Source organism: Juglans regia, chromosome 2 (genome assembly GCF_001411555.2).
Source record: "Juglans regia cultivar Chandler chromosome 2, Walnut 2.0, whole genome shotgun sequence".
Lineage (NCBI taxonomy): Eukaryota > Viridiplantae > Streptophyta > Magnoliopsida > Fagales > Juglandaceae > Juglans > Juglans regia.
Window position 1 is genome coordinate 2,998,765 of NC_049902.1, and position 21,475 is coordinate 3,020,239.

At 40.6% G+C, this 21,475-nt stretch overlaps 1 protein-coding gene across 1 annotated transcript in view; it reads left to right on the plus strand.

Moving 5' to 3' along the window:
- The window catches only part of LOC108991465 (serine/threonine-protein kinase ATM), a 113,570-nt gene that overhangs the window by 14,832 nt on the left and 77,263 nt on the right, over nucleotides 1-21,475 (plus strand). The window contains exons 16-25 of the mRNA XM_018965714.2: nucleotides 1,244-1,292; nucleotides 2,093-2,164; nucleotides 14,150-14,305; nucleotides 14,400-14,489; nucleotides 14,599-14,786; nucleotides 16,282-16,891; nucleotides 16,994-17,065; nucleotides 17,194-17,358; nucleotides 17,745-17,870; nucleotides 19,256-19,383. Coding sequence (XP_018821259.2) covers nucleotides 1,244-1,292; nucleotides 2,093-2,164; nucleotides 14,150-14,305; nucleotides 14,400-14,489; nucleotides 14,599-14,786; nucleotides 16,282-16,891; nucleotides 16,994-17,065; nucleotides 17,194-17,358; nucleotides 17,745-17,870; nucleotides 19,256-19,383 — 1,656 coding nt within the window. The remainder of the gene's footprint in view (nucleotides 1-1,243; nucleotides 1,293-2,092; nucleotides 2,165-14,149; nucleotides 14,306-14,399; nucleotides 14,490-14,598; nucleotides 14,787-16,281; nucleotides 16,892-16,993; nucleotides 17,066-17,193; nucleotides 17,359-17,744; nucleotides 17,871-19,255; nucleotides 19,384-21,475) is intronic.

The window sequence follows — 21,475 nt, forward strand, 5'->3', positions numbered from 1 at the left end:
TCATGTTTCTTCATTTATGCATATATGTAAAGAAAAGACATAAATACGCTTAAATGAATTATAGTAGTACATAACACATCATATATATCTTGATTGTCCCCCTCATGCTTGCAATAGTCCCAGTATGGAAGATACAGTACGGATACCTTTTAGCAAGATAGTGGAAATATCTATCTTGAGTGTTGAAAAGGATCTAATGATACCTTTAGAGAGGATCTGTTCTTGAAAAAAGCGACAAGTGACCTCAATATGTTTGGTTCTTTCATGAAAGAACTGGATTTAAAGCAATATGAAGAGCACTCTGATTATCACAACATAATTACACAGGGAAAGTGACTGGAAATCCAATTTGTTGCAGTAGATTCCTCAACCATGTCGACTCAAATGTAATATGAGCCTTTGCTCTGTATTCTGCGTGCCAAGTATCTTAGAGCCATAACACTTTTCTTCGAATTTTCCTGAGTAACAATGTTTCCCTCAGGTAATGGAAAATACCTTCTTGTAGACGACCTTCTACATAGAACAATCCCAGTTTGCTTCAATAAACCAACCATTGGTGCCCATGAACTTTGCATAATAATTATTTTCCAGGATCCTTCTTCAAGAATCTTACTCTGTTGACATCGTTGAAGACCAAACTCTAACCTTGCTTTGCCAAACTTGCCTAACCAAGGAAGCCTTATATAGCAGTCAATCTGCAGGCTCGACTGGACTCCCCTTGAGCAGCAAACTAAAGTCAGTTTTTCATCTAGAATGCAAGGATGTCTTTTTTTTTTGTGAACGGCACCGGGTGTCTGAGAACAACGTCTCGACTAATCCGGAGGGTGCACACGCCCTCGGCAAGGAGTTTCCAGCAAGTGCACCTCGGGTAATTTAAGGGAAAAATCCCCTAGTTTGATGACCCCTAGAGATTGTTTGCACCTAAGAGGATTTGAACCTTAGACCTTGGAGGGAGCATACTCCAAGACTAAGACCTTTACCACTTAAGCCAATCCCTAGGGGTTTGCAATGATGTTTTAGACACATGGATCTTATTTACCTATCAAAAAAGAAAAAAAAAAACATATGTATCTTGTTTAGAGGAAGGCCAAAGTTGAAAGTGTCCAATTTGACACACGATACTCTTGCCTTTTATTTTTTCTCTTTTTAATTGCTTTTATATGTTTTACTATGGAATTTCAAGTCAAATGTTGGCACTTCTATTATTGCATGGATTTATCTAATTGTGTGGAATTTTATTCAGGTCTCTTTTGTATTTCATTTCTTGTTACTTCTCAAGGAAAGGTTCTCAAGTAAGTGTCTTAAGCTTTTATCTTTGGAATTTTCTTGTCTTTTTTTTTTGCTCGAATTGTGTTTATTGATACAGATGATTTTGTTTTATGAATTAGAGTAGTATCCCCACCATTGTGTTTATGAGGTGGTTTCTGCTAGAAAGAAGGGGAAAAATGTGGGGGGTGGGGGGAGGAAGGGAGGTATTTGGAAGGAGATCGTGCTCATTTTGTCTCCCTTTCCCATCCATCCAAAATTGATAATGCAAATGTGTGGGTTAAAAGGGAGGTATATTGGAAGGAGAGCCTACCCATTCATCCAATATTAAATAAACAAAAGCGTGAATTGCATAGTTGTGTTTCACTATTTCTCTCCTTGTTCATGTAGAAGGGAGGTAAAACCTCTTTCTCTTCTACACAGCTGAATAATAGGGAATAGGGGCTCCTTATCCTTTCCTCTACCATCCCTCTTAATACTCCCCAAATTTTTGTTGGAGAAAGACAAAATTATATGCAAAAGTATCATTCACAGGTCTTGCTAGCCTAAGCTGAACTAAACATGACGTACTTGTTGGCTTTGTGAAGCTTGGGCTGGAGTGGTGGAATGTTAAATTTCATGCAGGTTTGGATGATTATGTTTTGAATGAGTCAGGACGTTTCTTGGCTGTACACATTGGGGACTGGTTTACTTCCTCATATGGTCCTTCAAGAATTTGAGTACACAATGCAACGTAAAACTCAATGTTGGGGGGTTTCAATGCCATGAGTTTCAATTATATAATATACAAATGTTTGTGGTCATATACTATCTTATCATTGAGCAGGGTGACATTCGTGACATTTCACACCTCAGGAAAAGTCTTTTGAGAGCCGTTTTGGGTCATATTAATTGGAAGGTCAGTTGGCATCTATATTTCTATGAATCTGCAAACTTATCATGTTTTTTTATTTGTTCTCTTTTGCTCTTTATTTTTTCTAATTTTCCTAGAGAAATTTTTTGTAAGTAATTGAAAATGGTAGTAAAATTACTTTCGTCAATTGTAGTAAAAGGAAAAATCTATTCTTCGGCCTTAGTTTTAATACACCATCCACACCTGCCACCCTGGCACAGTAAAAAGACCACAATCCCCCCACTCAATAAATGAAAAGCTCTGAAAGGCAACTCTCCTTAGTCCTTCCCTTCCTTCCCTATTCCCATGGGCTCTCTGTTGCCTGCCTTCGGCACCCAACATTTCAGCACTCCTTCTCACTTGCATGTAGTGTTTCCCCCCCTTCTCGTGACCCATTATAGCCTATGCATTTGAACAGAAGCTAAGGATAAGAAACTCTCCAAAGGTAAAAAAATTACTAACTTTTGCATCTAAAACATCTCAATCTACAAAACATCTAAAACATCTCAATCTACAAAACCCAACTCTTAAATTCACCTGTGCGTGCGCGCGCCCACACACACACAGTGTTGTCAAATACATCTATGGTGAGAATGAGTGAATGATGAAGATGAAGGGAATAGGGAGAAGAGAGACTCAGATTGGGGCTTCCAAAACACAGAGTTTTCAGGGAGTTGTAAGGACAATCTGGTAAAGAAGAAATGGGGGAGGGAGGAGAGAAAGAAGTGGTGGTGGTGGTCAGAGGCAACAATAGTCTCAAAAGTAAGAGTGTGGTCATTCTTTCAAGTTGTCGGTTCCCAAATCAAAAACTTCTATTTTTCTTTCTTTTTTTGGGCAGCTTTCTTTCTCCTCCTTTCTTCCTTCTTTCCAAACACCCTTTCAAGGAAGCTAAACGGAAAATCCACACAAAGACAACACAGAAAATCAAAATCTGATCTTGAAATAATTGTTCAGAGCCAGGAGGTGCTTGGGTCAGCTTCAGAGTTGGCAGAGTATGATCTTTTTCAAGTGCTTGGGATTAATTGTTTTGTTTTAGTTGGACATCTCCACGTCACCTACACGCTGGGTGGTGTGGCCTGTGTGTTAAAAATATGGCTTCTCCCTAGCAAAACTGGTAGTAAAATTACTTTGTAACTCCCCATTTCCGTAGGATAGAGATGTTAGTAACATTCATAACATAATGCCCGGTGAAGAGATTTGAACTCATGAAAAATACCTCATTTACTCAAAAAACGTAAACTAAACTGAACATAACTATTTTTGAAATCTGAAACTAAAAACATAAAGTTTTTTTTTTTTGATCGGTAAATAAATTTTTATTGATCAAAAGAGAGACAAAAAAGCCCAAGTATACGGAACATATACATGAGCGAGTTTATGTGTAGTTTAGAGATACAAGGAAATCATGAAAAGACCTGCCATGAAAATCAATTACAATCGACCAATGGAGTAAAGTATTGAAAAACAAAATTCTAAGCTCTTCCATTGATCTCTCTTGATCTTCAAAGTATCTTGCATTCCGTTCCCTTCAAATGCACCACCATAGGCATATAGGTATCATCTTCCATGTGGATGCAATTTGAGAGTTTCCCCTAATACCTCTCCACGAGGCCAGAAAATCACATACCCTTTCCGGCATCACCCACGTTAAGCCCACTCGTGCAAGGACATCGGTCTACAAGGACATAGCAATCTCACAATGTAATAATAGATGGTCAGCTGACTCACCACTCTTTTTACACATGTAACACCAATTCATAACTATAATGCCTCGTTTCCTTAGGTTGCCTATAGTAAGAATTTTTTCCAAAGTGGCTGTCCATACAAAAAAAGCTGCATTTATAGGTGCCTTTGTCTTCCAAATGCTCTTCCATGGGAACGGGGCTGAGTTGTGCACGTTCAAGGAATGATAGTAAGTGCGGGACGTAAAAACGCCCTTCTTAGAGGGTCGCCAATATATCTTATTTTCACCTTCCCCCGACACCCGAATGGAGTACACAAGGTCAAAAAAGGCTGAAAAAACATCCATCTCCCAATCTTGGGCTTCTCTATGGAAAGTGAGGTTCCATTGGGAAATGCCATTGGAAAAGATGACTAAGTCTGCTATTGATGCTTCCTTCCTTCTTGCTAAGCTATAAACTTGTGGAAAGACATCCTTGAGTGCCCGATCGCCGCACTATAAATCATGCCAAAATTTTACCTTCATTCCGTTTCCAACTTTGAAGCTAGTATGTGCTGCATAAATGTCCCACCCTCTTCTAATATGTTTCCAAAGCCCAACTCCGTGAGGTCCGCTCATCTCATTAGAACACCACTCTCCCCAAGATTCCCCATGCTTCAAAGCAATGACGGTTCGCCACAAGGCCTCCTGTTCTTGGTGATATCTCCATAACCATTTGCCAAGCAAGGCTTGGTTGAAAGATTTCAAATTCCGTATACCCAAGCCTCCTTCTTTAATAGGGGAGCAAATTGTAGCCCATTTTACCCAGTGAAATTTAAACTCGTCCTTGATCCCTCCCTACAAGAAATCACGTTGAAGTTTCTCCATGCGATGAGCCACACTAGTGGGGAGCGGAAATAATGAGAGGAAATATGTTGGTAAGTTGGAGAGAGTGCTTTTTATGAGAGTTACCCGTCCCCCTTTGGATAAGTACATCCGCTTCCAACTAGTTAATTTCCTCTCTATTTTTTTTAACACATCATCCCATATAGATTTCGATTTGAACGCTGCACCCAAAGGAAGACCAAGGTATTTCATGGGCAACTGAGATATCTTACACTCCAAGACGGACGCCAGACTCACCATGTATGGTACAAAACCCACAGGCACTACCTCTGATTTAGCCAGATTCACCTTCAACCCTGACACTGTTTCAAAACATAGTAATAGAGTCCTCAAAGCTCGAATTTGCTCTTGTCTGGCCTCACAAAAGATTAGTGTATCATCAGCAAACAATAAGTGAGATATATTAAGCGAACCTGAACTTGCCTCTCCCACTGAGAATCCTGATATGAAGCCTCCCTCTACTGCCCCTAATATCATCTTGCTGAAAGCTTCCATCACAAAAACAAAGAGAAGAGGAGAAAGAGGGTCTCCTTGACGTAAACCTCGAGAACTTTTGAAAAAACCTTTTGACGTGCCGTTCACCAATACGGAATAACAGGCCGTAGAGATACAATGATGGATCCAGGAACACCATTTAGAGCCAAAGCCGCATCTCTCAAGCATATAAATTAAAAAACTCCAATTGACGTGATCATATGCTTTCTCCATGTCTAACTTACATAGGAGTCCCGGCTCTCCCGATTTAATAAGACTCTCTAGACATTCATTGGCTATAAGTACCGAATCAAGGATTTTCCTACCTTGAATAAATGCATTTTGAGATTTCGAAATCAAGCTTTCCATCACCTTACTCAATCTGTTCGCCAATACTTTGAATAAAATTTTGTAAAAACCACCCACCAAACTAATGGGACGAAAATCTTTCACTTCTATGGCACCAAGCTTCTTGGGAATGAGTGCTAAGAAAGTTGCGTTAAGACTTTTCTCGAACCGCCCACTTCCATGAAATTCATGGAAAACCTCCATGATATCATCTTTAAGCACATCCCAACAAGTCTGAAAAAAGGCCATAGAGAAGCCATCGGGACCCGAAGCTTTATCGCCCGCCATACTCTTGATCACAGCCCTGACCTCTCCCTCCTCAAAAGGCCTTTCGAGACGTCCCACAGCCTGCGAGTCAATAACATAAAAAATCAGCCCGTCAAGTCTTGGCCTCCATTCAAATTGTTCCGAAAACAGCTTATCAAAATAATTAACAATGTGATCTGAAATCTGGTTATGGTTGGATGAGACCGCCCCCTCTATCAACATGGTATCTATAGCATTGTTCCGCCTATGTGAGTTGGCCATTCGGTGAAAAAACTTGGTACATCTATCCCCTTCCTTTAACCATAAAGCTCGTGATTTCTGTCGCCATGATATTTCTTTCAAGAGAGACATCCTTTCAATGTCCGCAATCACTTGGGATTTGCGGGCCCGCTCAATTTCAGAAAGAGATCTCTCCTCTTCCACGCCCTCCAGGCCCTTAAGCTCCTCCAATAGAACAGTTTTTTGACTTTCGACATTACCAAACTCTTGAGTATTCCACTCCTTCAAGTCATTTTTCAAAGACTTAAATTTGCAAGCTAGCGTATAATTAGCATTGCCATGGAATTGGTAAGAGGACCACCATTGTCTTATTCTGTCCAGAAAACCCTCTGACTTCAACCACATGTTCTCAAATTTGAAATACCTTGGACCTCTTCTAATGCCCCCGCAATTCAAAAGAATGGGAAAGTGATCTGAACACAACCTGGGTAGTCGCTTCTGAATGAGATCCGGATAGTGTGCCTCCCATTCCGATGAGATTAAAAATCTGTCTATCCTTGACCAAGATGGGAGATCTCGATTGCTAGACCATGTAAAGGAACCACCTGCAAGAGGAATATCCTGTAAATTCTGTTCAGAGATAAAGTTAGAGAAATCTACCGTGGGTGAGTTGAAACCCGAACTACCTGATCTCTCACTCGAGAAACGAGTGATGTTGAAATCGCCACCAATACACCAAGGTAGGTCCCATATGCTACAAATGCCTGCCAACTCATCCCATAAGAAACTTCGTGACCGGTCAAGATTAGGCCCATAAACACTTACAAAAGCCCATTGATATCCATCCGTGACATTCTTGAACGAACATGCCACCACATAATCCCCCTAGAAATCTTCCATATTTTCCACCACTTTTTTATCCCACATTACTAGAATGCCCCCGGATGCTTCATTAGACGGTAAATAATGCCATCCCACATGAGGACAACCCCACAAGCTCCTAATGATGCGAAGAGAAATGACTACCAATTTGGTTTCTTGAAGACAAACAATGTTAACTCTCCAATTTCAGAGAAGGGATCTAATACGTAGGCATTTATTCACGTCATTAATCCCTCTCACATTCCACGACAGTATTTTAGGCGTCATTAACGAAAGAAACATCCCTCCCTTTTGCTCTATCTCTGCCCGAAGGTCCTTCCTTATTATCGTAGTTAATGGAGCATTGCAAACGTTTCAACTCTCTCTCCTTTCTAACAGCTGACTTCATTACCGTAGACCGACCGGCTTTCATAGCTACTAGGAGAGCCATGAATTGCTCTTCATAGCCCTCACAAGAAATTCCCACCCAACCATGAAGCTCCTCTACTTTTTTTAAAACCCAATCTGATGCTCGGGGTGCAATATGAAGTGGGATCATCTGTAAAGGTGATGGACAAACTGGTACCCTCCCCTACTGGGCTTATCTCCTTACCCACAACAGAAACCCCTCCCGCCTTGACTGTGTCCATTGCCTCCACTCTTGGCTCGCAAATCCCCTTGTTTGACCCTCCCATAACTTCCTCAACATACATCGGAACTATCTGTAACAGATTAGAGGGCAAAGAATCTACAACAGTATCCACGGCAGCCTAAAAAATTCTTCCTTCCTCTAATGGACTGCTCACACCCTTTCCACTGCTCGCAGCAGACTCCACATGCCTCGGCGAAATTTTCTGTGTGCCGCTGACCTCCATCGATGTTGTCTGAGTCGCTATCGGGGCTTCGTGAGCTTTGGAAACAACGGAAATCCCTCCTCCTTGCGTAGCTATTGAGACCTTCGGCATCGGTGCCTCCATCGGAGCCGCTACGACCTTCGGCGGGGTCGACTGAAGCTTCGCCGTCGACGGTGGCTCAGGCCCACGTGTCGATGGGCTGCCAACTGCCTGCAGTTTCTTTCTCCAGAACGGGCCTTCGTTCTGTGTACCTGACTTGGGCTGAAAACCATGAGCCCAACTGGTACCCTGAACCTTCCCATGCAGCCCACCCCACCATCCCAGTCCCGTGAGCCCAACAAGCAGCCCGTGCCCATGCCCTCCATCACACAGCCCTCAACGCACCGTACTAGTGAAGCCACGTTATTAGTTAACTCCCCCAATGCAATCTGCATTTCATGTAACTCATTCAAAAATTTTTCCTCTTTCAACCGAACCAAACCTCTGTCATCTCCTCCTCCGTACTGATCAACTACGGAAAAGGGAGGTAAGGCCTTTTGCATGTCAACCATCACAGTGAGCTGCGTGGCTCAAGGGACCTCCAGAGCCTCCTTGTACGATCCCGACGGCTGAGCTACAGCCTTCACTTGCGGTGGGTTCCTCCCCTGCACCCCTACTTTGCCCATGTCCTTTAGCACTACCATCATCTTCCTCCACCCCATACCGGCCTTGTCTTGAGGTATTAGTATGTAGCTCCGGCGACCTCCCCCTCCATACGCTGCTAACGCCATGTATGAGCCACGCGAGTTAGAGCATCGTTGGGCAGTGAAGCCTCTATCACCTTCCCTTCGAGCAGAGTAAAAATCTTTGCTCCCAGTCTTCAAACAAGCCTCCAAAGAGTGAGCCACCCAATGGATAGTCTCTAAACCCAACCATACACAGCTCACTCCTTTCCATCCCTTCTCAGTAATGCACACCCTACTCCCTTCTCTTCTCACCTCAAAAACCTTTGACTCAATAACTAAACAACTAAGAGAACTCATAGCCATGCTTCGATTCTTGAAAACCTCCCGTCAAGAGCCTTCAACCACCATTGACAACATGAAAAGTCTAAAGTTTACGGAGAGAAAAAGTTAAGTTGAAAATTTAGTAAAGGAAGTAAAAACATAAACTAAACTAATTCTTGTGTAAATAACACTTATTCCTTTCTAAGTCTTTACACTAGATCTATTCTTGGCCCTCCAGCTCTGCGTCCTCATACTCATCATTTGTGATAGTTAAACATAGAAGAAAATAGAGAAACAAACAAAAATGAGTTGAATACTTAGTAAATAGCACATCATACTGTAAAATACATCTTAGCCTAGCATAAACTTAATTTTTGAAAGACTCTTCATATATCACAGATTCACAATCATACCGTACACATCACTTAATTTAACATAGGCTTAATTTCTGAAAAACGTTACATACATATATATATCGTCACAGATTCACATAGCATATCTATTCATCATTAACGTAAGCAGAATCATATATAATCATGACAAACATGTAACGTGAATGCATAAATGACTGACTTCATGCATTTTCTACAATCATACATGACTTGTTTATCTTGTATTTCTCTTAACATATGGTGAATCATGCTTAGGTCCGTGTCACCCTTAACATAACTTGTGATGAACACACTTAGGTCCGTATCACCCTTATCATAACTTGTGATGAATACGCTTTGGTCCGTGTCATCCTTAACATAACTTGTGATGAACACACTTAGGTCCGTGTCATCCTTAACATAACTTGGAGTGAAACACGCTTAAATCCGTGCTTCAGTTAACATATGGTGAACCACGCTTAGGTCCGTCACCCTTATCATAAACTTTGGTGAACACGCTTAGATCCGTGTCACCCTTAACATCTGATCTTTCTTAATGCATGAGAAGTTTGTTGGACTTCATGAACTTTTCTAGCATGGCATATACTTGTACATAGCATAACATGACATGGCATAATGTGATATGAACATAAACATTTCATGGCATACATGGTTTGAGAACTACTTGAACATTACATGACTTATATGATCTAAATACTTCATTACATTACATTGCATGGCATACATGTGATTTTCATGACATATCATCCATCAAATCGCAATCCATAATAGCATAACATACATAAGCTCAATTACATGCATATCATTATAATTCATTGAATATCATGAAAGGGATCTAACCTTGACTTAGATCGTAGCGTAGCGTAGAAAAACATCACATTTTCATATACAATTAGAACGTTTATAGTACACATGCAATTATATGATCATACTCATTACCTCTTAGCGTTGCTTCCACTATCTCACGTCTTAACTGGTGACCTCTTAAAGAAACACTAGCCCATTGGGCTTAAGGCCCAAGGAAAATAGAGGCTCAGGAGGTTACACAACAAGGGTCAAAAGGGCATCCAGGTAATTACAGAATTAGTGGAGGGGCTTTTTGGGAAAGGCTGAAAACAAAACACATAAAAGGAGACACATCTTACGGTAAGACTAGGTTGAGGGGTATTTGTGTAAAACTTATAGTAATGCATGGGTATTTTAGGGAGGCTGAAACAAAAGAATAAAAGGAAGGAGACTTGCTTACGGTAGAGAAGGTTGTGCGATAACTCACTGTGAGAGGGGTTGAGTGCAACGGCAGCTTTGGGTGGCTGGGAGTGACCGGTGAGGCAGCTGATGTCTCTGGGCAGTGGTGCGACATAAGAGAGAGAAAAGGGTGAGAGAGTTAGAGAGAGGTTCTGTCCAACCGATAAGCACTAGAGAGGAAAATGGTGGCCGACGGCGATGGGCTTATTGGAAGGGAGTGGGTTCGACGGGGTTGGGCTGGTCGACAATTTCTGTGGTGGTGTGGGAGGTGGTCCGACGAGGTGGCTGTTGGTTGACGGTGGCTGGGAACGAATGTAGGGGCTGTTTTTATTCTCGGTGGGGAGAAAACAAAGACCCAGAGGACTTATGGGTCATGCACGTAGTGGAGGAAGGAAGGCTCACCGTTGGCGTGCTCAGTGATGGTTTTTGGTGAGGTAGGTATCTCAATTTGGGGGTTTTGCTCTGTCTGCCGAGGCTGCTATGGTGGCTAGTGTGAAAGTTTCATGGTTTTTGCTAAGGGTCTCGTGGGTTTTATAGATGAGAGGTAGGGAGATATCGTGAGTGATTTGGAGAGAGGTTTGAATTCGACTAAACTTCGGAAAACTACTCCCGCAAGGAAAGGAACACTGAGAGGGTATAAGAGTTTTGAGTTGAAAGTTAGTTTCAAATCAGGAAGCTACCCAATCTGGGAGACCAAACAGAAAAATAAAAGAGGCGTATAGTTTAACAATAGAGAAATCCTATTCAAAACAAATTACTACCTCAAAACATATCTAATAAAATAATAACAATAAAAATAACAATAAAAAAAAAAAATTGCACTTTTGGGGTCTGGATGTCACATACTTTCATCAATCGTAGTTGATAGTCCTGTTTGTTTGTGTCTCGGAAACTTTGTTTGTACTAGAGATGATTCACTACAACTTGCCTTGGTCTGGTGATGAATGAAGGTGTCATTCAGCTGTTTAATCAGTTTTCTTGTTCCAAATTTTTATTTTGATTAGTAAAAATATTATATATATAAATCAATAGGAGTAACTAAGTACACTGGACGTATACACGAAAAAACCTAGCCCATACAAGAGAGCCCCTAATGACCCAAAAATCCCATGAAACCTGCCCAAAATACACCATGCCCGAATTGGACACACCTCCCCAACCCCAACCCCTTGTTTCCATAAAACTAATCCTCTACCCGAACATCCCACAACGAGATCGTCTTCACAATGCCCTCCCTTTATTATTCTTTCGACTTGAGCTACCTTCCTTAGCGTCGTAGTTGATTGAACATAGAAGACGCTTTAACTCCCTGCTTTTCTTAAAATGTGATTTGGTTTCAAGCGCTTGACTCGCCTCAATCGCAGAGAGTAGAGCTTTAAATTGATCTTCATATTCTCCCTGTTCTCCATATGAAAACCCCATGATTTGCTGAAGTCTGTTAACTTTATTCAGAACCCAATCTGATGGTGAACCCGCTATATTGTTTAATGGAGGGATAGAAACCAAGGGAACGACATTATCTCCAACCACAATACCCAGTTGTACTCCCGATTCCAAACCTTCCCCCACATGAGGCACCAACGACAAACCGCTAGCATCCATTGTTTCTGCCACCATTACAGGTTCCTCCCCTCCACCAACATTGCTTGACTTGGCACCACCACCCAACAATCCTTGTCGTGTCGCTTTGTTTGGCCCTACTGTTCCCTCCATAACACAGGAAGGGGAAGTACTACCTTTTGTAATCCCGTTTGCATCTTCCAAAAGAGGTTTGACTGTTTCTTCCAAAATATTCGAGACCTTGGAGGGTCCCCCGTCTTCAATTAAAGATGAACCCTGGACAGAAGTACCAACCCCATTTGCATATGGTAATTAAGGTCCTACAGCTCCCTCAGGAGGCATAGTGACACTGGCATGGACAAAGATACCAGCGTCCAACGAGCCAATCTGTGACGGCGTTGAAACGCCCTTTGCCGGCACACTTGTGGCCTTCAAACCCGAAGGATCTACCACCTGCCCTCCCTCATCCATGCTCGGCTCACCGCCAAAACCCACGACTAAGTCCAGCCCCTTATCCACTTTAATCATTAGATCTTTCACATACTCCATAACTCCCTTCAATTGAGTTTTGACATCCCACAAGACCCCCTCCACCTCTCCCAATGTCACCTGACGACCTTTGTCTCCTACAAGTGCCTTACTCTTTTCTTTTGCCGCTGAGCTGTTCTCGACCGAACTACCCGCCAATGACCTCAACACCGCAGCGTACGAAGCACCTTTGATTGAGGACGGCCTTACCACTGTTTTTCCAAACTCCCCAGTAACACTTCGAATGGACTGCAGAAAGCCTTTCCATCCAATGCCATTAGCGCCCTCTGGAATCACCAACAATTATTTCCTCCTTCCATTCTAGAATTCTTAGAGATGTAGAAAGCTGCCCCTTGCGTTAGCATGATGTTGAATGATAAAAACTCCATTACCCATCCTTAACTCTTTGAAAAATCCTTCATGACAAATAAGTTCTAAACAATCCTCAATCCCCTTAGCCACCCACGAAGCTGTCATCCCCCTTTAGACATATGAACTTAGCTATCCTTTTGCTACGTTCATAAATACGAAAATTATTTCTTCCCTCTTTTGTAAAAGCAAAATTTTTTGATTCCACTTTCAACCACTTCTCACCTTCCAACTGAGATGAGTCCACATCGCGCGTTGTCATTGTTAAATCCCTCTGTGTCCACTGCTCCCTACTGCTCCAACTTCATCTTCTTAAAGTAAAAGAACAGAGCTTCATCCAGGTCGGTTTTTGCTAAAAATCCCGATTGCTGGAGATGGGGTTAATGCCGGACGGCCTCGGCGGAGTTGCCGGGGCCCGTCGACCTTATCTGTGCAAGCGGTGAGGGGTCACACACCATTCTAGAGTGGAGAGGGTGGCTGCGTTTATGTAGGGAGATAGAGACAGATTTGGTTTCGGTGATAGAGGCAAATGATGGAGAGACAGGGACAGACGATGAGAACAAACGGCACAAAATGACTACACAGAAGACGGAAATTGAGACAAAAGCTACAAAATCCGGTCGTCAGAAGGAGGACTGACACCGGCTGGCCCTCAGCTGCACCGTCGGGGCCCGTCGACCAAGTCTGTTGCGGTGGTGAGATGCCTCACGCCGGCTAGGGTGGGGGAGGGGTGGCGGCGGGACTGGGTGTTTAGGGTTCTCTCTCGCTTTTTTTGTTGCGACTCTCTCTCGCTTTTACAGTATTTTTTTTGCGCCTCTTGTTCCTAAAATTAGGGGGGGTCTGGTATTGTTTGTAAAGTTTATACGTAGGTGGACATACATTGCCAGCCTGCGCTTACCTTGAACACCACTGCAGGTCCTAGTGTGGGCATGATAAGAAGTATGCCCATTATGACACCTACAAATTAAATCGATGGTTTTTCTTTTGCAACAAAAAAAATTATAGGTTTGCGATTTATTGATTTTAACCAAAGATAATGAAGCATAAACTTCATCTATCCTTTCAGTGGTCAGGGATTATGAACATGTTCATGTTGCAAGCTTGTATCATGGATTTACGTTTTGGATTTGCATGTGGACCATAGTTTTTTCATTTATCCTATTAGTTCTTCTTGTTTATATTTCCTTTTTATTTTGTGTATATTCTTCACTTTTTAAGCTTGCACACTGGACATGTTCATAAATTATGATATTACAAATCTTAGGTTTGATCTGTTTTGGGATACAATGGTATTGTCTCATAACTGCTCACTTTTTGTATAGGAGTCTTCTGTATTAAATGAGCGGATAGTATTATTCTTGCCAGCAGCAGTCTATGCTCTTTGTGCCGGTTCTTCTCCTTTTACACAATGCTACAAAGGGCTTTCACCATCTTACTCTTTTGTGGATGACACTGAAGCCATGGTAGATCTGGTGAAGGCATGTGTTGATCTGTTCCGATTACCATCTAACTTTGGATTTCCTATACACATTTTGATTTTACTTAGAAACTACAACTTGATGGTGTGTGTAGACAGAAGACATTGAGCATCGTAGTCAGCATGAACTGTTTGAGTGCTCTATTGAAGTTCTTGCGAGAATTGATGATGACTCTGGTGTTGAGGTGCTGAAATATTATGTAGAGAATCATTTTGTCTATTTGGATTTTTTTGCTGTACGTAATCTATTTGGATATTATGAGGTAAGTTTTTGAAAATTTTTATCATTTTCAGGTTTACCCATCTCAAAGCATTCAAAGGGTACGTCTTCCACGACAGTTGAGGGATCAGCTGCTGCAGGAAATGGAGACTTGTATTCTTGAATCTTTTGTAGACAAGGAAATCGAAAATAGGACGATGTCAGATATCTTACTTAGATGTTCACTATTCTCAAACTTGATTTATGGATCATATCTGACAAGGTTTGTTTCATCTTATCAACTCTTTTGGGTTTTATTGTACCAGAAAGTTAGTTATTATCTTCCCTGTTTTGTTGGTAAAATTTATGTTTTGTTAGTATGTGACAATCTCAGTAGTCGTCCTTCATGGTTGTCTTTGTTTTGCATCTGTGCTTCTTCTATGGTATCAGTCAGCTTTGGACTTGTGCTCACATGAACTGTTGTCAATGCGTTGGATTTAAACTGTGATTATTTTCCATGTGCAACCTACATTATGTTTGGAAAGACTGATCTAAGAATTTCTTATGCTTTTTCAAGTTTATGCCATGCCATGTTGTACAGCTGTGCAGTTGAAGGCCATGCATATAATTTTTTTATTAATACAAATGAAATAGGTGTTGCCCACGTACACAGAGAGTATACAAAAGAAAACGCCTCAATAAGTTCTAGGAGCCTGAAAATGAAATATCAAATAAGAAAATCGTGAACACTACTTCCATTGAGCACAATGGCAGAAAACCAAAGCAATAAGGCATACACAAAGATGTCGGAAGTTCATCCAAAGTGCGCTTCCTATCTTCAAAGCACTGACCATTCATTTTCATCTAGATACACTACATAAGGCACAAAGGAATCATCCTCCAAACCATAGCCACCTGAGAACAACCATGAAGACCATTCCAGCTAGCTAAGAGATCCGCCACCCTCGAAGGCATCACCCAAGCAATGCCGGATCTACTAAAAATCTCATCCAATAATGCTCTTGCTAACTCACATTGCAAAAGTAAATGATCCACAAATTCACCATTCTTCTTACACGTAACACCAGTTCATGACAATGAGACCACGCTTCCTCAAATTGTCCATAGTCAAGATTTTCCCAAGAGAGGCAGTCCAAATGAAGAAAGCTACTTTGGAAGGCACTCTACACCTCCAAATACACTTCCAAGGGAAAGAAATATGACCATGTGAACCTTGTAATAAGATCGAATTGTAAACATTTTGCTCCCATTGGACCTCCAAAGCATCCTATCCCCTTCTTTGCTACCAAATCTCATAGAATGTAAGAGACTGAAAAATGTAGGTACATCTTAAATGTCCTAATCATGAACAGCTCTAGTAAAATGAACATCTCACTGATGAGAACCATTAGAACGGTCCAAAAGATCCGACACTGAGGCGTCTCGATCAGAAGCAAGGTGATAGAGGGCAGGGAACACCCTATTGAGTGCATGATCGCCACACCAAATGTCATGCCAAAATATGATCCTAGAACACTCTCTAACCGCAAAACATAATTGACTGGCAAAACTCTCCCAACCCTTCCAAATGAATTTCCATAAACCCACACCATACGCCCTTCACCTCATTAAAAAACCAACCCCCCAAGCACTTCCATATTAATGAGGCCATTCATGGAAAATGAGTGATGTATTTTGCAACTGTTGACATCTGATGTAGGCCCTTATAATTCTTCTTCGCTGTGAAGTGTGCTTATGGGCTATGTTTTATTTGTCAGGAAAAGCGAAGAAGTTTCACAATTTATGTCCAAAATGGGCAAGTACTTGTTAGAGCTACTGGATTGTGCTCTTAGCTTCATTCAAGAAAATCACAATGATTTTCAATCTCTCGGTTCCTTAGGGTCTGACTCCATTTTTGGCGGAACAAACTCTCTTGCTGCATCATTACAATGTTTCATTTGCTGTCCAATTTTCACGAAAAGGAGAGAAGAAAACAATCTGGATGTTTTCCTTTATGGTTCATTAGTCCAATCCATGGAAAGGCTGTTAAAAGCTCTGGCGAAAGTTTATGAAGAGCATTCTATTGCAAGAAACTTCCAATCTGATGTTAGCTTGCAAGACTTATCTGCATCTGATAATTTTGTACGGGATTTTCTCGCATCTGATAGCAACAAAAGTAGGATTATGGACATGGAGTTGGATGTGAATGAGAATTCCAGCGATGTGGAAATTTTAACTGTTGGTGGGAAAATTGCCACCGGCATGTCCTTTTCTTCAGAGAAGTGGAAGTTGGGCATGATATCACTTATTTCAAGTTTTTTCCCAGTTTTACAAGTTGTTACGTGGGATGTCCTATTTGAACTCATGGGCAAAGAATCTGATCGGAAGGTCTAGTCCAAACTTATAATCTGTGTATAATTTTCTGGATAGGTGTATTGAATATATATATATATATATTTGTCTTATGTATTTATTTATATTTTAATTCAGGTGTGCGAAAAAATTCTATACAATCTCTGTCAACACCTCTACTGGCCTTCTTCTGCAAAGGTTACAGATTTGGTAATTAAATAGCTGGACACAAAATCCCATCTAAGAATCTGTTAGAGATATAAAGAAGGACGTGTTGCTTTTTAGCTTGAGATATATGTATTATTTTTTCACAGTTCTACACTTGACTTATTTTGCAGGTGAATTTAATTAATGACATGATTAAGATGCAAGTGAGTCTTAAGGTCGACTGTGTTAATATACTTGCTTCAATTCATGGGTTGCTATCTTCTTTATTATCCTTGGACACTGTCAGAAAGGATAAATTTGCTCGTCTATCTCTGAAGGAGGTGGATTCTGAACAGGTTTTGCAGATCTTTCTCGTTAAATTCATATTCCGTGATTATTGATTTTGATACTTATAATTGTTTAGTAGAAAATATTCATTTATTCTATCATCAATAAAATTATTATTTACTGATCCAAAAAGAAATAAGTATTTAGTTGAACCCAATGAGATGGCATTAAGGCTTTGTCGAGGTGAGTTGATTAATTGTGTAGTGGATAATTAATGACATGGTGAGAGCGAAGAAAATGTATCAGATGAAACCCTTCAATTTTTTCTGTTTGATTTATTATGATTATTTTAAACTTCTCATGATAAATTGTTCTTGGGTTGTCTTTGTTTAGTTCCTGTAATGTAGGGTTCATCTTATACTTAAATTGAGTAATAGATTGATCTGTTTTGTAGAGACTGGCACATCTCGGAGATCTGGTGAACAAAGTCTCTGTCTTAGATCTTCTTGACTGGTTTGGTCGTGTTAGGCTGATTGATTGCATCTGTGACTTTGTTTTACTTCATCCTCAGATTGGCCAGGTGATTATATTGTCGTGATGCACACATGCACATGTACACACATATTTTATATGGAAAATATGAAGTACAAACAGGGGTATGAGACACAGCATGTCGTGATGCACACATGCACATGTACATGCAATGGCATTAAACATTTATGCTTGTTTAGGTGTGTTGAAGGAAGGGGTTGGGCAGATAAAATATTCACCTGTCATCAGAAGGTATCATAAATTGAGGTTGCAGAGGACCGAATGAGAGTGTTGGGTTTATGTCTGAAAAGATGCTGATTTGATATATTTCCAGTTTTCTATGATTTCAACAAAGAAGACTCAAGAACCAGCTATGGGGATAAAACGTAAAGAGTAATGCTACTCATCATCCCAACTTCTATCATCCTTCCATCATTCTATGATGTGACATTAGGTGATTGGAAATTATTTATTACATTTCACTTGTAAACCTATCATTTAATGCCACATCATGGGATGATGGAAGTTGGGATGATGAATATATTTTTTCAAAAGTAAAACCCTAAAGAGATGGAAAGCAAAGAAAATAAACAAGAAACATTTGGTTGAACTAAAATGTCCCCCAACATCGTAGTCACAACATATATACGTACACACGTGTGTATGTATGTGTGCATAGACACAAATAGATGACTAAACTCTAAAAAACTTGGTCTCCAAGATACCAACAACCTAATGTTAAAATCAAATTTCCTTGGAACCTTTTCATTAATATCTAAGTGCATTAGGAGGAAATAAAACCAAAGGAAATAAGCTCATTTTGGTGCCCCAACCTAACTGCACTCCAACATGCTATAACAGACAATTTTAATCCGAAACTGGAACTCCCATATAACTGCTCCTGGTACCTTCCCTTTTCTCCTTGAAATATTTTAAATTTTAATCGCATCAGCTCGGTTGAAACTGGTTATACCATCCATGCTAAGGATTTTAGGTCCAACAATGCTTCATGAGTAGGATTATGTATTTTTGAATCACTTAAGTTGCAAAGACACAGTCAGGGGTATTTACACATCCACTATGTTTCTCTAGTTTACTGGCCAGGTGACGTGTTGTGAGGTGTTCACTTTAATTATGGAGTTTGCTTGAACATGTAACTATTGAGTATCAGAGCAATTATATAACATTTATGCTACTAGTTGCTTTAATAGTTTGGATTTGTGAACCTTTGACACCTTGCTGACCTGTTGCTTTGGAGTTTTTTAATAGTTTTATTTTATCATTATATTTTGGTTGTAAGTTTGATGTTTAGGATTAGTGAGACCATTATGATTCTTTTTTTTTTTTTTGGTCATCATAACTGACTGCATGTACTTATTTCTGTTATTTTCTTCTCCATTCTTTCATTTTATGGTTGCTGTGGCATATCTATAGACGATGATTGAAGGGTTGCTTGTGTTGCTCCGAGATCCCGATTATCGAGTTAGATTCTTCCTCGCTAGGCGGTTGGGTGTTCTTTTTCAAACATGGGATGGTCATGAAGAGCTATTCCAGGATATTTGGTATGTTATACTAACAAATCTACTATATCTGGTTGATCCCTGCTGCCCTACACTCTGGTTTCCCCTGGGCGGGGGATTTGTATTAGCACAAGTTGACTCATTTCACCTTTCCTCTTGGTAAAAATAGTTGTTGAACATGGGTTGTGCCCCTATGCTCTTTTGATACAATTTTGCATTACTTATCAAGGAGAATGCTACAATGCAAGAACGTTGCTGATGACGTTTTTGGTGTACCTGAAACTCCAGATTATGATCATCACAAGAATACATGAACTTTCATTATTGTTTTCCATTAGTCAAAGTGTTTCTCTGGAAAACACAGCAGCAGCGTAACACCATTTTATTGTATGAAATGGCCGAATTGTCTGGCCTTGAGATTTCTGTTTATTATAAAAACTGTACAAAGAATTCTATACATGGAAAGAAATAAGTATATGCTAATTCTATCCCTATACAATCTATCAAATATTATGCTAATTGTACAGAAGAGTAAATCAAGGAAAGAAATATGGAAACGAAATGGACAGCAAAGACAGCCCCCCTCAAATTGATGTGGGTTGATCAAGAAGTATCAATTTGCTACTTAGGAAGCAATGTCGATGGCGAGTGAGAGCCTTTGTGAAGATATCAGCAATTTGTAGTTCAGTGGAAATGTGTGGAAGAGTGATAATACGAGCTTCAAAGGCTTCACGGATAGAGTGACAGTCGACTTCAATATGCTTTGTGCGCTCATTTAGACAGGATTGGCCGTGATCTTAATAACACTTGTATTATCGGTGTGTAAAGGTGTATGATTGGTCTCAGAGAAGTCTAACTCAGCAAGCAAACCTCGAAACTAAATAATTTCGGAACAACCAAGAGACATCGCTTGGTACTTAGATTCTATAGATGGCTTAGAAACTTCCTTGCTTCTTACTCTTCCAGTAGATCAACACATCACCTAAGAACACGCACCAACTAGTGATGAAGTGACGTGTATCAGCACAACCAGCCCAATCAACATCGATAAGCAGCAAGGTGAGGAGAATTGCTTGCAAGAAAGAATAAGCCACGGGCAGAAGTGCCCTTAACATAGCATATGATCTTCCGGACAGTAGCCAAATGAAGATGATGAGGAGTCTGAAGAAACTGGTTGACTTGCTGTACAACAAAAGAAATGTCCAGTCTAGTAATGGTGAGATAGACAAGGCTACCCACCAACTTCCGGTATAAACTGGGATCAACAAGTAAGTCACCCTCCTTTTTGCGAAGCTTGATATTTAATTCCATGAAAGTCTCGACAAAGGTAGCCTCCTGTAGTCCAGCTGTAGCCACCAAGTCACTAGTATACTTATGTTGATTGAGTGAAATACCAGAGGGACTACGATGCACCTCAAGACCAAGAAAATATGTGAGAGACCTAAGATCTTTCATATGAAAGGACTCTGAGAGATGAGTCTTGAGCTGGACAAGTAAAGCAGAATCGGAACCAGTGATCACAATATCATGAACATAAACCAAAAGGACAACAATACCCATGTCTAATTTCTGAAGAAACAATGAAGTGTCATACTTGCTTTGCTTGAATGGAAATTGTAATAAAGTGGTTCGAAATTTATCAAACCAGGCCCTTGGAGCTTGTTGAGACCATAAAGAGAGCGACGAAGTTTACACACGTGAAGTCGGAGAGGGAAACAATCCCAGGGGTGGCTTCATATAAATACACTCTTTAACATTCCCGTGAAGAAAATCAATATTGACATCCATCTGATGTAGTGGCCAATCATTGGAAGCAGCAAGAGCTAGAATCGTACAAACAATAGTCATCTTAGCCACATGAGCAAAGGTCTCTTCATAATTGACACCATATTCCTGATTATTCCCAAGTGCAACAAGCCGAACTTTGTAATGATCCAAACTTCCATAAGATTGAATCTTGACTGAGTAAACCCATTTGCAACCCAGAGGAACAATGGTGTGAGGACAAGGCTCAATGTCCCTGGTGTGATTGGCCTCTAGAGCTGCAATTTCTTCCTACATAGCTTGTCACCAATAGTCATGCTTGACAGCGTGTGAATAGCATGTGGGAATATCAAAATTGGACAATGCAGCA